General features: G+C 36.7%; 1 protein-coding gene across 5 annotated transcripts in view; it reads left to right on the top strand.

Moving 5' to 3' along the window:
- Positions 1-10070, top strand: part of MME (membrane metalloendopeptidase) — a 99854-nt gene extending 89784 nt beyond the window's left edge. For all 5 annotated transcript variants that reach the window (XM_023260452.2, XM_023260454.2, XM_023260455.2 and 2 more), the window contains exons 21-23: positions 376-471; positions 797-873; positions 8854-10070. In XM_023260452.2, coding sequence (XP_023116220.1) covers positions 376-471; positions 797-873; positions 8854-8953 — 273 coding nt within the window. In that variant the 3' untranslated portion in view covers positions 8954-10070. The remainder of the gene's footprint in view (positions 1-375; positions 472-796; positions 874-8853) is intronic.
- Positions 10071-13173: the final 3103 nt, after the last annotated feature.

Genomic DNA, 13173 nt, shown 5'->3' with positions numbered 1-13173 from the left:
TTTTGCTAAGAGTAATAACTGTGCTAAATACAACCATCACAAACTCCCTTGGCAATCCATTCTTCCAACAACCAGACTTATCCATCTCTCTATAGAACAATATTTAGATAAGTTTTTCATCATTTATTTAAGTCATCCATTCATTCAACTGACATTTATTGATCATTGATATTTTCAGACCATTTGTAAATAAATTCTGGTTTTCTTTCTAATCCATGAAATAGTTGTTAAGTTTCCATATGTAAATATATTATTATGGCGATCCTGATATAAAAAGTTAATTACTTGGTTACTTGGTTACATGGTCTTTTGCATAGATTTATACATAAATTTCAAAATTATAAACATCATGTTTCTATTTCATTAACTGCCTAGGCCTATCAAAATTATGTTAAAAAGAATGGTGAAGAAAAACTACTTCCTGGACTTGACCTAAATCACAAACAACTATTCTTCTTGAACTTTGCCCAGGTAGTGTATCTTTTTTTGATTGATAGATATGAAAATCATGTTGAGTTATAATTTCATAGTAAGTTAGATATTGCATGCTGAGTTTTCTTGTTTTAATCAGTTATGGCAGAGCATTTGACTTGACTGACTTTCATTGTTTATAACAGACTATCATATCATATTAATGATAATTATGTTTCTGGTTGCCTATCACTGAACAATTATTTGAAGAGTAAATGGTTGGGGAATGCAGAATTCCAATTTTTGCAATAGGAAGTTGGCTTTCTCAAACAAATAATCTTTGAACCTAAGCACACTACTTTCCTTTTTCTATCCCTATCCCTAGGTGTGGTGTGGGACCTACAGGCCAGAGTATGCTGTCAACTCCATTAAAACAGATGTTCACAGCCCAGGGAATTTCAGGTACATGGGTTTGAACAGCAGTCCGGTGCTCCAATATTGACTCCATTACTTCTAAATTTGGAAATTGTTTTTTTTTTTCTAACTGTGACTATAAAATTTTGAAATACAGTTGTTGTTTTTTTCTTTTGAGGGTCATAGAACAAATGATCACCAGAACAAAACAGGATAAATGTCATGTTTACATGAGCATAGCCTTGACTGCTGTTATCCTCAGAATATACGTGACCAATGCTCAGTGCTTGATGGATTCCAACAAAGGTGCTGCCTGAGAATAGTAGCTCTATTTAAAGCTAGCATAGACATTTTTAAGAGGCTATGAAAAGTTTAAGCCTAGCACCAATGAGTACCTATTCCAAAGAAAGATTTGCATTCAACATAAAGAGAAATGTTCTTTAATTAGAGGTTAATTAGAATTAGAGGCTTAATTAGAGGTAATCAGTGGCTGTCCAACATAAAGTTAGCCCCAGAGCTCCAGGAGAGGATACCTTGAAGCGGAAGTCAGAGAACAGGTCATTAAGGATGCTGGAGAAAAATGCGCTGTAGAGTGGAGGGTTGAGTTAGAAGAAATCTAAAGTCCTTCCGAGACCAGAAAATCTCAGAGAAATCAAAACAGTGAAAGAGAATCACTCGAACCAGTGTTTCAGTGTTAAAACCTGGATCCCTGTGTATCCAGTTAGGACTAAATTATTGATGTTCCCCCTCCCAACATACTATACCACTTCATCACTGCTAAATGATCAACAACACTTCTCAAGCAGGAACTCTGAAAAACAAATTAAAAATTTTGTAGAGTGGTTAGAAAACAGTTTGAGAACAAGAGAGAATTAAGGGGCTGAGTTTTAAAAGCCCTTCCTAAAATAGCCATAAGTATACTGCCCGGATCATTCACTCCTGGGGAAAAACCACATTCAATTATGAAACAATAAAATAGCACATTTACAAATTAAAGAATTTACTCAGCTTGTCCTAGTATCATCATTGTAATCACCATCATTTAGTATTTGCCTTAACAGTTCTTTCAAAATTCATTCTTTCAGCAACTGTTTATTGTATGCCCAATATGTTTATAATCCAAGGTAAATTCAGTCTTGGTAGAATATTCAAATTAACTTCTTTTTTAGGTAATGAGCAGCAAAAGTCACTAGGTCAATTCCCATCATGGTTTACCCAAGTAACTGTTTCGTTTCTAGAATTTGCTTTTTCCTTACTGAAGTCTTCAGAAATGAAGGTACGGGAATCTAATTCTGAAGGCAACGAATGCAATTTATACACTCACATTAACCATGAGAACAATCTAATTGGTCAAAGTTCTTCCCTCCATATCCCGATGAACTAAAGCATATGTCCGTAGAAACTTAAGTGAATTTAAGTAATATTATTGTAGTACGTGATACACCTGGCATCCTCAGAGAATGAGGCTTGCAAATTGAAAGCTTTTGATAGCTACAATTTGTCCCTTGAGTGTTAATGTTTTCATCTTAACCACTGGATGAAAATTTCTCTGTTTAAAATATTTTCTACCCTGTTGCCTTATTAACACAGTATCCTCAACAAAACCTAGCCTTTGTTTTTAAACGACACAGACTGTTATGACTACTAGTTGGCATTTTAGTGCTTATTAGTCTCCTGAAATCCTCAAAAGCTAGTGTGGGGAGCGACTTATTCCTACAATACGGAGCCACTGATGGGGATACAGTAGTGCTTTTTTTGACTTTTAATTTTGGCTTTTTATTAGGGTTTTTCTGTTTGTTTCTTTCCTAGTTCTCTTTTCTGTTACTACATTGCCTGCCTTTTGCCATTTCATTCCTTTATTCTGATTAGGTCAGAAAGCATATCTTTAAACTTGTACGGTTAAAAAAAAAATGAATGCAAGCTTTGAAGTAAGAAACACTTGAGTTCTTACTCACGATTCTGCCATTTGCAAGCTGTTACTTAATCAATTTCTTAATATATAAAATGAGGATTAAATTCTCATAAGAGCCATTGAATATTAATGTTAATATAGAAGTGTCTGTTACATATATGTGTGTGAAAATTAGTACTAGAATTATTTTTAGACACGAAAGGTATAAACAGAATAAGAATTTCCATGAGTAATTTGAAACAGTTTTTATTAACTAAAGTCAAGGGCTCTTTGTTGCTCATTTCTTATGTCTGTATAGTTCAGAATGTCAGTAACTGATCACCGGTTAAATGATATGTAGGTAAATATGTAACTGTTCTACCTTCAATTTTAAACTGAAAGGATTTTATTATAAATATGTAAAATTTGCTCTCTATAAAAGTACATATTATTTTATTATAAAATATGTAAAATTATTTGTAACTTCCATTTTCTCTATCCTGGTGCAAAAGATGCCTCCTTGACTATTTTTCATTTATAGCAAGAAAAGTCTGTGTTGTTTTTTTTAAAAGGGTAAATGGAATGCCAACCCTTTGTCAAGGAAATTATTATTTTCTCTGGAGGTAAAGGGATTTCCTTGGCAAAAGGTTGAGGTTACATTTAGTTTTGGAAACAAGCTGCTTCCTGGCTCTACAAAGTAAAACATATTTTTTAAAGAGCCTTAAAAACTAATAGAAATTGAATTGCTAGTGAAAAATTGTGCATAGTGGGCTGTGTAGAAACATTTCTGAAATGGAGATTTTGTAAGCTTACACTTAAATATTCACAGTATTAACAACAAAAGACAAAATATACTTGATATAAAGCTGAATCTATAAAACAATTGTTAGGTCTGAGCTGTAATTGTCTTATTCTTCCTAACCAAAGTCTTATGTACTTTACATAAACTTCTAAAAACTTTAGTATTTCAAACACAAACATTTCCCCATGAGGTTCTAGAAATTGAACTCAAAATTTAAATGACTTCTTTGGAAATTCAGTTTTTCTTAGCCATCTGCAGTCACTCGGAATGGTTGTTATGCTAATATTTACCGTATAAACTACACATGTGTTTCTAAGTTATTCAGATGTAATACTTCTAAACAATATAAAAGGGTCTGATACTTTTTTTTAAAGGAAGTCCAAAGGGACAAAGTGATACCAATGTATATGCTACTTAAATAGTAAAAGTGCTAATTTAGATGCTTAAGTTGCTAGGGTCCCCTTGGTGGCTCAGTTAAGCATCCGACTTTGGCTCAGGTCATGATCTTGCAGTCTGTGAGTTTGAGCCCTGCATCGGGCTCTGTGCTGACAGCTCAGAGCCTTGAACCTGCTTCAGATTCTGTGTCTCCCTCTCTTCCTGCCACTCCCCTGCTCATGCTCTGTCTCTCTCTCTCTGAAAAACAAACACTTAAGAAAAATTTTTAAAATAGATGCTTAAATTGGTGGATAATTGTCTTCCAGTCAGAATATAAGGGCACTTTATAGAACTAACACTACTAATAAAGCAAGAAATTTTCCCCACAGATTAATTTCTAGCACTTTTTGTAAGATAGTCTTTCTAGTGTTTTATGTAGACATTTCCAAGTAATATGGTGATTTTATTCCCTATTATTCTATGATATAGTATGCATATGCTAAATCGTCTTTGAAATACTAATGTTTCCTCCATTTACCTTAAATATTCGCATTGGTTTTGATATTTTGTAAGTGTTAGTTTGGATTTTGGTGAACCCTGTAGAATTCCTGTTAGCACTTGTTAATCTTCAGACTGGATCTGGGAATCTATTCTGGCATTTATTTCTTTGTCAATCCATAGTGGAGCATAAGCTGATCAAGGTGACCTTACTTTAACAAAATCATCAACAACAGTTAATGATAAAGATTGGATAGTTTACTTATGAATGAAGCTAGTTAACCTGGTAACCAAGTCATTCATTTAAAAGAAGGAACAAAGGGTTGTCAGAAGACCAATTAATTGCAAAAAGCTCATTCAGTAATTCAAAAATCCAGTTAAGTGCAGGCAGAGGTAGTCTTCTTGGTCACCTGATGTTCAACTCTCTATATCTTAAATGTTTTTAAAAGAAGTGATTATTTGCCAAGGCAATAAACAACAATAGTACAATAAAATATTTTATATAATAAAATAAAACTTTCAAGTAAATCACTTTAAGAAATAATTAATAAAAGCCATTTATCTTTGTTATTATAAACACATATGCCACACAGTTTTCATGTAGCACGAAATTCAGGTAAGTATTTTATGTAATATTAATGAAATATGACCCCACTCTTAAGAGAAGGGATTCATTTGATTAATAATGTATCCATTTTTTGAAATAGATTATTTATGTCCTCCTTCCAAAGATTTAATGTAAACAATAAGACATTAATTAGAGTGCTAGGAAGGTAAGTGAAGGCCTGGTACGTTGTTGACCTAATTATTCAGAATCAAATTGTCTAAGCGAAGCCTTTGGATGGAAAGAGAAGAGCTGGAATTGAAATGAAGAGCTAAGTGTGCCTGAGGTTGAGTGTTGCCACATTGCTAACTCCCATTGGTGCTTTGTGAAGACTTCCCTTTTTTTTTTATTTTTTTTTATTTTTGGGACAGAGAGAGACAGAGCATGAACGGGGGAGGGGCAAAGAGAGAGGGAGACACAGAATCGGAAACAGGCTCCAGGCTCTGAGCCATCAGCCCAGAGCCTGACGCGGGGCTCGAACTCACGGACCGCGAGATCGTGACCTGGCTGAAGTCGGACGCTTAACCGACTGCGCCACCCAGGCGCCCCTATAGAGATGTTTCAATTTTCTACACCTTTATTGATTTTCTGTCTATATCTTTTATCAGTTACTGAGAGAGGAGCCATGAAGTCCTCAAGCATAATTGTAGATTTGTCAGTTTCTCAATTCAATTCTATTAGTTTTTGCTTCATTTGAAGATTTATAATTATTTGCAATCACAATTAGGATTGTTATGATTTTTTTATTTTTAAAATTTTTTTTTTCAACGTTTATTTATTTTTGGGACAGAGAGAGACAGAGCATGAACGAGGGAGGGGCAGAGAGAGAGGGAGACACAGAATCGGAAACAGGCTCCAGGCTCTGAGCCATCAGCCCAGAGCCTGACGCGGGGCTCGAACTCGCGGACCGCGAGATCGTGACCTGGCTGAAGTCGGACGCTTAACCGACTGCGCCACCCAGGCGCCCCAAGACTTCCCTTTTTTGAGGGGTGTGTGTGTGTGTGTATGTGTTTAATTTCCTTGATATTATTATGACAAATGTAGAATTAAGTCATGGGTTTGGACATTTTACTGAAGTACTTGTCCCCATATGATTATATCTAAGACACAATCCTTTTATTAAAAAAGTTTACTAAAATGAAAACAAAAAAGTGACTCTCAGATGATTTCCTTGCCCATCAGGGAGCTTTCTCCCCAGTTTGAGGAACAATCGGGCCACCATGATGACTGTCATTCAGCCAGCATATAGGGCTTCCTAAAGTGGAAAGGGGATTGAATTAAATGAATCAAAGCATCTTTCTGTCTCAGAGTCCGTGAGCCCAGAAACTTAAAAGACTAAAGACCAATACAAATTCCTGATGTCTAAAATCCTTTTATTCTTTGGAGTGCCTGGCTGGCTCAGTCAGTAGAACATGTGACTCTTGATCATGGGGTCATGAGTTCGAGCCCCACGTTGGGAATAGAGATTACTAAAAATAAAATAAAATCTTTTTATTCCTGCATATAATTACTTTTGACCAAGTATCAAGTGAATTTGTTCTTAAACTTTTAGATGTAAGAAGTGACACATTTATAATTATTATTATTATTATTATTATTACTATAATAGCAAATTAACTCAATTGTAAGCTCCCACCCTAAGCAAGGAAGTAAGAAGTTTGATTTCAGTAGTTTTCAGTGTACTCCTTTTTAAGATTGTTCAGGAACCCGAAGACCTAGAAATTAGGGAATTAGCCTCCATCTCCAGCCTGCTGTGGTCACTGCTGATATCCCTGCAGTTCAAGGGCTCCCTCTGAAGTCAGGTGGCTCCATTTCCTTCAGGTGGTCATGGGCAAGGGCCCATTACACCCCATCCTATCAGAGGTTCTCTCAGGACCCTGCTCATAGTGGGAGGCATGTCTGTGCCGTTCACACAAAGGAGAGGGCACATTACTGGGCCCCTCCTCAGCACTGGGAAGCCAGTCTTTTCCGTATCAAATGGACTAATAGACGTAAATGCCCCAGCTCTGGCCCCCACCCCGTTTCAATCACCACCCGCCCTCCCCCCAATACCAGGAAGATTCCTATTAATCTTTAGGACTTTTCTAGGAGTACTAAAAATACACACATAACCAAAAAGGTTTATATTCTCCCTGAAGGGATAGAGGAGTTGCGATGTTGGGGATGAGAGATAGTTGATGTGGTAATAGTTGACACATTAGGGAGTCAGATTTTCAGAAATTCAGTTATCTTTCCTGGAATGGGAATAAGGAAAGCAAGTGCTTGCTTTCTCTCTAGTTGGTTGTAGCAAATAAACAACAAAAATGCCAAGCAGGACATTTTCTTTATAATGCCCTATTCCTCGTATACATGTAATCACCGTGACCAGCCAACAGACTCATTTATTCGGTATGTATGTCCTGAGTCCTACAATATACAAAGCACTGTGCTAGGCTTGGGGGGAAGGCAGCAGGGAGCAAGAGATACACAGTATTTTGCCCTCACATTACTAGGTAGGGTTATGTCAGGAAGTAAAGAAGGAGAACATATCACTGTGAACCAAGAGGGCTACTGCAGGTGGAAGGAACTAATCTGGACATTATTTGAAGAAAGCCTCTGAGGAGGGGTGTTTAAGTGGAGGCATGAAGGCTGAGAAGGAGTGAGTCATGTAGTCACTGGGGAGTAAACTTTCCAGGGACTATGGTCAGTGGGAGCAGAAAGCCCTGAAGAGGGAAAGAAATTGGCTGGTTTCATGAATGGAAAGTAGGTCGGTGTAGTTTGAGAGAAATGGGATGAAGAACGAACGTACTATGAGGAAGCCAGGAAGGTCGGCTGGAGCCCTCAAAACACTGGAAGCCACAGAAAGGAAGTTGACTTTCATTCAAGCCCCTGGAAGATTTTAAATAAGGGAATTAAGGGATTTGATTTAGAGAATGGGTTAGAGGAGGTAAGAGTGCAAAGATTTACACTTAGCACATCTGCCACGTGAGGAAATCTCAGTAATTAGAACATACTCTCCTGTCACTTGCTTGAGGTCTTCCCATCACCCTAGTCTGTTTGCCTCCCTGCCCTTCCTCCCAATCCAAGGTGGGTGTGGTGGGGTGGTCCCAGTGGGAAGAGAAGGGAAGGAGCTGGTTTGGGGTTGACGTGAAAACATCACCTCTGCATCACTGTACTGACCTATCTGTCTCCTAAAATGTTGCTTGGTGCCGAAAGTGGGTTGGACAGTGTTGTTTTTGCCCATTGGGGTCAGAGATAAGAAGAATTGACTTTCTGCCAGCCTTTTCCAGTTACTCAGGCTGAATCCAGTTTCTGATATCTATGGAGTTCTTTTGGAAAGAAAGAAAATAATTCTCTTCCTTATTAAATCAACAAATATCTATTTAGTCTGTTATACTTGTTATTGTGTGAGCCCTTCCAAAAGATAATGAACACTCATGATTTTATTTTTGGCCAAACTCTTATTATAATAACTGCAATTCCAAATATGTATTATTCATTTATTTTACAACGTGTATATCTTACTTACTTTACTGACAACCTTAAGATGCAGGTACTATTATTATATGCATTTATAGAAAAGGAAAGTGAAGCACAGAGAAGCGAAATAGATTCAACATATAACCAGGATTCAAGCCATGCCATCTTCAAATCTGTGCTCTTAATTCCTGTGCTTTGTTACCTGCTCACTTAAAAATTCTATTAACAAATAACAAATTTATTCTACCTGTTTCTTTTTTATGATAATTATTATTCTCTTAAACTGTAAATTTCAAATTCCCTCAATACACCTACACCTATAGAAATTCTGTAGAGCTTCTCCTATATGGTATGGACATAAGTATCAAATGCTGATGGTGACTTTGTTTTGTTTCACAGAATTATTGGGACTTTGCAGAACTCCCCTGAGTTTTCAGAGGCCTATCATTGCCGCAAGAACTCATACATGAATCCAGAAAAGAAATGCCGAGTTTGGTGATCTTCAGAAAAAGCGACGTAGCCTTTGGTTAGCCTTGCCAACACCATGAAAATGGGAAACTCTGTCCAAGAGAAAATGGGCCACCAAAGTCACTGTAATTACATGGGGGTAGTTAACAGAGATGAGAGAGCATCATTTAGAAACGAAGTTAGGTTATTCTGGAAAAGGTATGGAGAGGAGGGGTGGGGTCTGGTGTCTATCAAATCAATCACTTCTCACTGTGTAAATAACGCTTTATGTCTAAAGATATTACCATTCATTTCTGTTTCTCATACGATCTGCCAGTTTGATGTCACCTCTTGAAAACAGTGTTAACCACTTGATGTAGACTGGGATTTCTAATCAAAGGGAGAAAGAAGAGATTGGAGAATACAGTTGGCTCCAAAAGCACAGCAGTGGCATGAGAGTTAAAACACACATTGCCTAATTACTTATTTTTATTTTTATTTGTAACATTTATGCTCCTGCAAAAATCGTCCAAAGAATTCTTATACATGTTGGGGCCGTGGGACTTAATGTAATTTTAAACCAGTTTTGCCAATCATCAGTTATTCATCCTGAAATCATTGTATTTTAAGCTACTCTTAGGGCGAAAATGAATGTCTGAAACTATTTTTCATTATACCTGCTTTCACTGATGTTGAAATTCTCAAGGCTCCCTGCAATTTTCTAAGCAATTTCTTGTTCTCTCTCCCTCTCAAAACTTGATCTTTTTAAGAGATTTGTAGTAATGTATAAATAATAATTTTTATATTTAATTATTACATTTATGACTAAGTAATTATTATTATAGGTAATCACTGAATATCGAAGTTTCAGACAGATAGTTCCGAACCAAGATCTGTAAAGTGATGTACAGATGAAGATTTGAGATTTTTACACTTATAAATCATATTGATAAAAAACTTTAAGCACAAACTAGGTGAAAAATGGCCATTGGACAGTTGTCTAAAGATACATAAGACCTGTGGTTTACAATCAGGATTTTCAGAATAAAATCTGTCCCTGAGGTGGCTCCGATAAAAGGGCATCTATATAGCTCTGCATCTCTTTATCTTTTCACGTTTGTTGTCTGATGGAAATATTTTGATAATAAATTGAAATTGTGAGCCCATTACTCACTAAGCCTATTGTGCTAGCTGTCTAGCTTTGGAAAGTGCATTTCTGAATATAAATGAGAGGCTTCCCCACCTCAGACAGACCTGCTTCTAAAATCCTAACTCACATAAGAGTTCTGGGAGGGGACTGTTGCGTCCCTGATAGGAACTCATCTCTTGAGGCTTTCATGTTCTCTTTCCCTGTCCTTTTGGCTAGTTTGGTTCATTTCATTACTTGATTAACATTTTACAAAAGAGGCACACTTCCAACATCCTTATTTTTCCTAACAAAACGAAAATGAGGGAATTTCTGTTCAAAATATGAGTGTTGGTTTTCTTGCTTCTTGAAAGATGCCCATTGGCCTTTTTTAAAGAAAAAAAAAGTTATTGAAATATAACACACAACAGTTTCATAAAACGTAAGTGTACCCAGCTCAGTGAACTTTCTCCTACCGTAGACAGCCCTGTAACCAGCACCTTTAAGAAACAGAACATTACTAGTGCCTTAGAAGCCCCTTCTTCCAACCACCACTTTGCTCCTCCAAGGACAACTACTGTCCTGACTTTTAATATCATACATTAGTTTCAATTAATTAGTATGTATTCTTTTGCGTCTGGCTTCTTTCACTCAGCATTACATTTGAGATTCATCCATATTGTTGCATTTGACTGTGGATCTTTCATTCTCATTGTTCAATAATATTCTATTGTGATTTCAATAGAATATTCAATAATATTCTATTGTGATTATACTACAGTTCACCCATTCCATTGTTGATAGGCACTTGAGAAGTTTCCAGTTTGGGGTTGTTACAAATGGTGCCATCTTTTTTAACTTGAGATTTTAATGGGCTCATTTCCACAAATATTTCCTAAAGTTATTATAAATATTGAAAATACAGTTTTATACTAGCCATGGATATCCTTATCTTTTCTTCTTGTATCACTACCACTGTTATCATGGACAATTAAAAGTATACTTATGGGTATCTTTCTTTAAACTAAACTGAAAACACTTTTAAGTAATATTGGTAATTGGAGCAATAGGAGGTTCCAGTTCTGAAGAGAACAACTATCTTTGAATCACTTAGTATCTATCTTAGCCAAAAAGCAACTAGTACAAATTATAAAAAGACACTAGATTCCCCACTCTTTAAAATGTCAGACTCCCATCCCTATGGAAGGACTTGAGTGAAATTTTATGGGCGGATGGGGCAAGGGGGAACAACTCTCTAGTGTCTGGATGTCCTGTGTCTAGAAATACCAGATTTCCTGGGACTAAGGGATACACCAAAGTGAGAAGGCCAAAACTTTCCCCTCCCTCACACATGAGGATGTTCTTAATCTTGCATGGCACTGTTGTTGAGTTGTATGGATCTCTCTCAACCAATCCCAATCACTTGGAGTTGTTCCATCAGGTAAGCTCAAACATAAATCCAATTTCACCATGTATGAATCCTGGTCAAGGAAAGAGTTTAGAAGTTGAGACATTAAGGGTCGGGAGGCAATGTAACTCAGGGAAGAGGACAAAGAATTACTCAGCAGCCACCCTTGGTAAGGAGTCTGCCTTCATGCTTCAGTGTCCATGTGGATTCTAGCTCTAAGGTGGAAAGGATGCTATCCTGGGAGAAGAGTCTTCTCCTAGTCCTATTCTTCCATAAATGACAAGGTGACTTTGGACATTTGATCCATTCTCTTGGGTCTTTGCTTTTCCCCCCTGAAATAAAAGAAAGTTAGATTCTACCAGTAGTTCTCAACAAGAGAAGGAGAATGTATCCAGTACTTCTTTGCTTGTAATTTATCCCCCCAGTTAAGAACCACTGGGTAAAATAATTTCAAAACTCTTGTGTAAATGCCTGAGTCCAAGTCAACAACGTTATAGTTCAAAGGACACAGACCAAAGTTTTATCTAGTTAGGGTCTACACTGCTCTTAGTAGTTTTCTTGAAAGCCTTTATTATTCCTGTTGTCACAGGTGGAGTTCTCAAAGTAGAAGATAACTGTTATTTTGGAAATGAGACTCCATCCTGGAAAAGATGGAAAATCAGAAGGTTTTATGGGTTCCAGTGTCAAAAATACAAAATAAAAACAAACATTTTTCATAGTATTGCTTTTACTCTTAGTCCAGTCTTCCCTAATGCCCATATAAGCCCCCACAGCGTTTGTCTTGAAAAATGTTAAAGCCAATGTTAGAGCTTTTATCTCTGTAATCTTATACTTCCTGCCAGCTTCAAAATGGATCTTTTAACAATGAATGATATAAACTATTTCACCAATATCTTCTTATTTATATCACCCCATTCTTCCAAAGATACTATCATTTTCTGATCTGATTTCTTTCTACATATTCAGTGCAAAGGTTTCCAGATGGCATAGGAATTGACTTAGGCAGAAACCAAAAGTGTCTTTGTGCACCATCCCTGGGTTGAAGGATTTGACTTTTGGTTAATCAGGTGAAGAGAGGAGCCACATGGGACGAGTGTCAATACACATGGCACATGTGTATTGCATTCTATTCTTTTCTTTAACAGTGTTGTCTTAATTTTAACTCCTTTGTATTTGGAATTTTCTCTAAAACAGTGAGAAATACTACTGTTATTTTCAACTTTATAGCCAAACTACTGTGCTTCTGTTTTGTTGTTTGACAAAGGAGAACCTCTAGGTTGTGCAAGAGAAGCCTGACAGACAAATGAGCACTGACTTTTGCCAGAAATAATGATGGGCTCTCAGCTTGAACAGCGTAGGAAGACTGGAAGTCTAGCAATTGTGACTAAATTTTATATTTCTGAATTTCCTTTCTACCCAGAAACTAACAACAATTTTTTCAGGTATCAGGCATGTTAACATCTGATTCTACTCCTATAAATGCACTTGGTGTCATCTCTGATCTGGTCATTTCCAATTATAATGCATCCTAAAAGTCCACTCTGTATGCAGGAAGACAAAAATGGGGTCAAGTACAATATCCGGATTGTCAATTACCTTGGTGTAAGTCTTCCAACATGCATGCTATCAATGCTCTATGTCTCCTGAAATATGGCATCAAAGATGCAATGCTAAGGTGTTCATGGCAGCTTTACCTTTAGAATCAAAGCAATAGGGAGAAAAAAAGAAATAGCAGAAA

The sequence above is a fragment of the Felis catus genome, chromosome C2 (assembly GCF_018350175.1).
Source record: "Felis catus isolate Fca126 chromosome C2, F.catus_Fca126_mat1.0, whole genome shotgun sequence".
NCBI classification, from domain to species: Eukaryota; Metazoa; Chordata; class Mammalia; order Carnivora; family Felidae; genus Felis; species Felis catus.
This window is presented reverse-complemented; position numbering and strand designations above follow the sequence as displayed.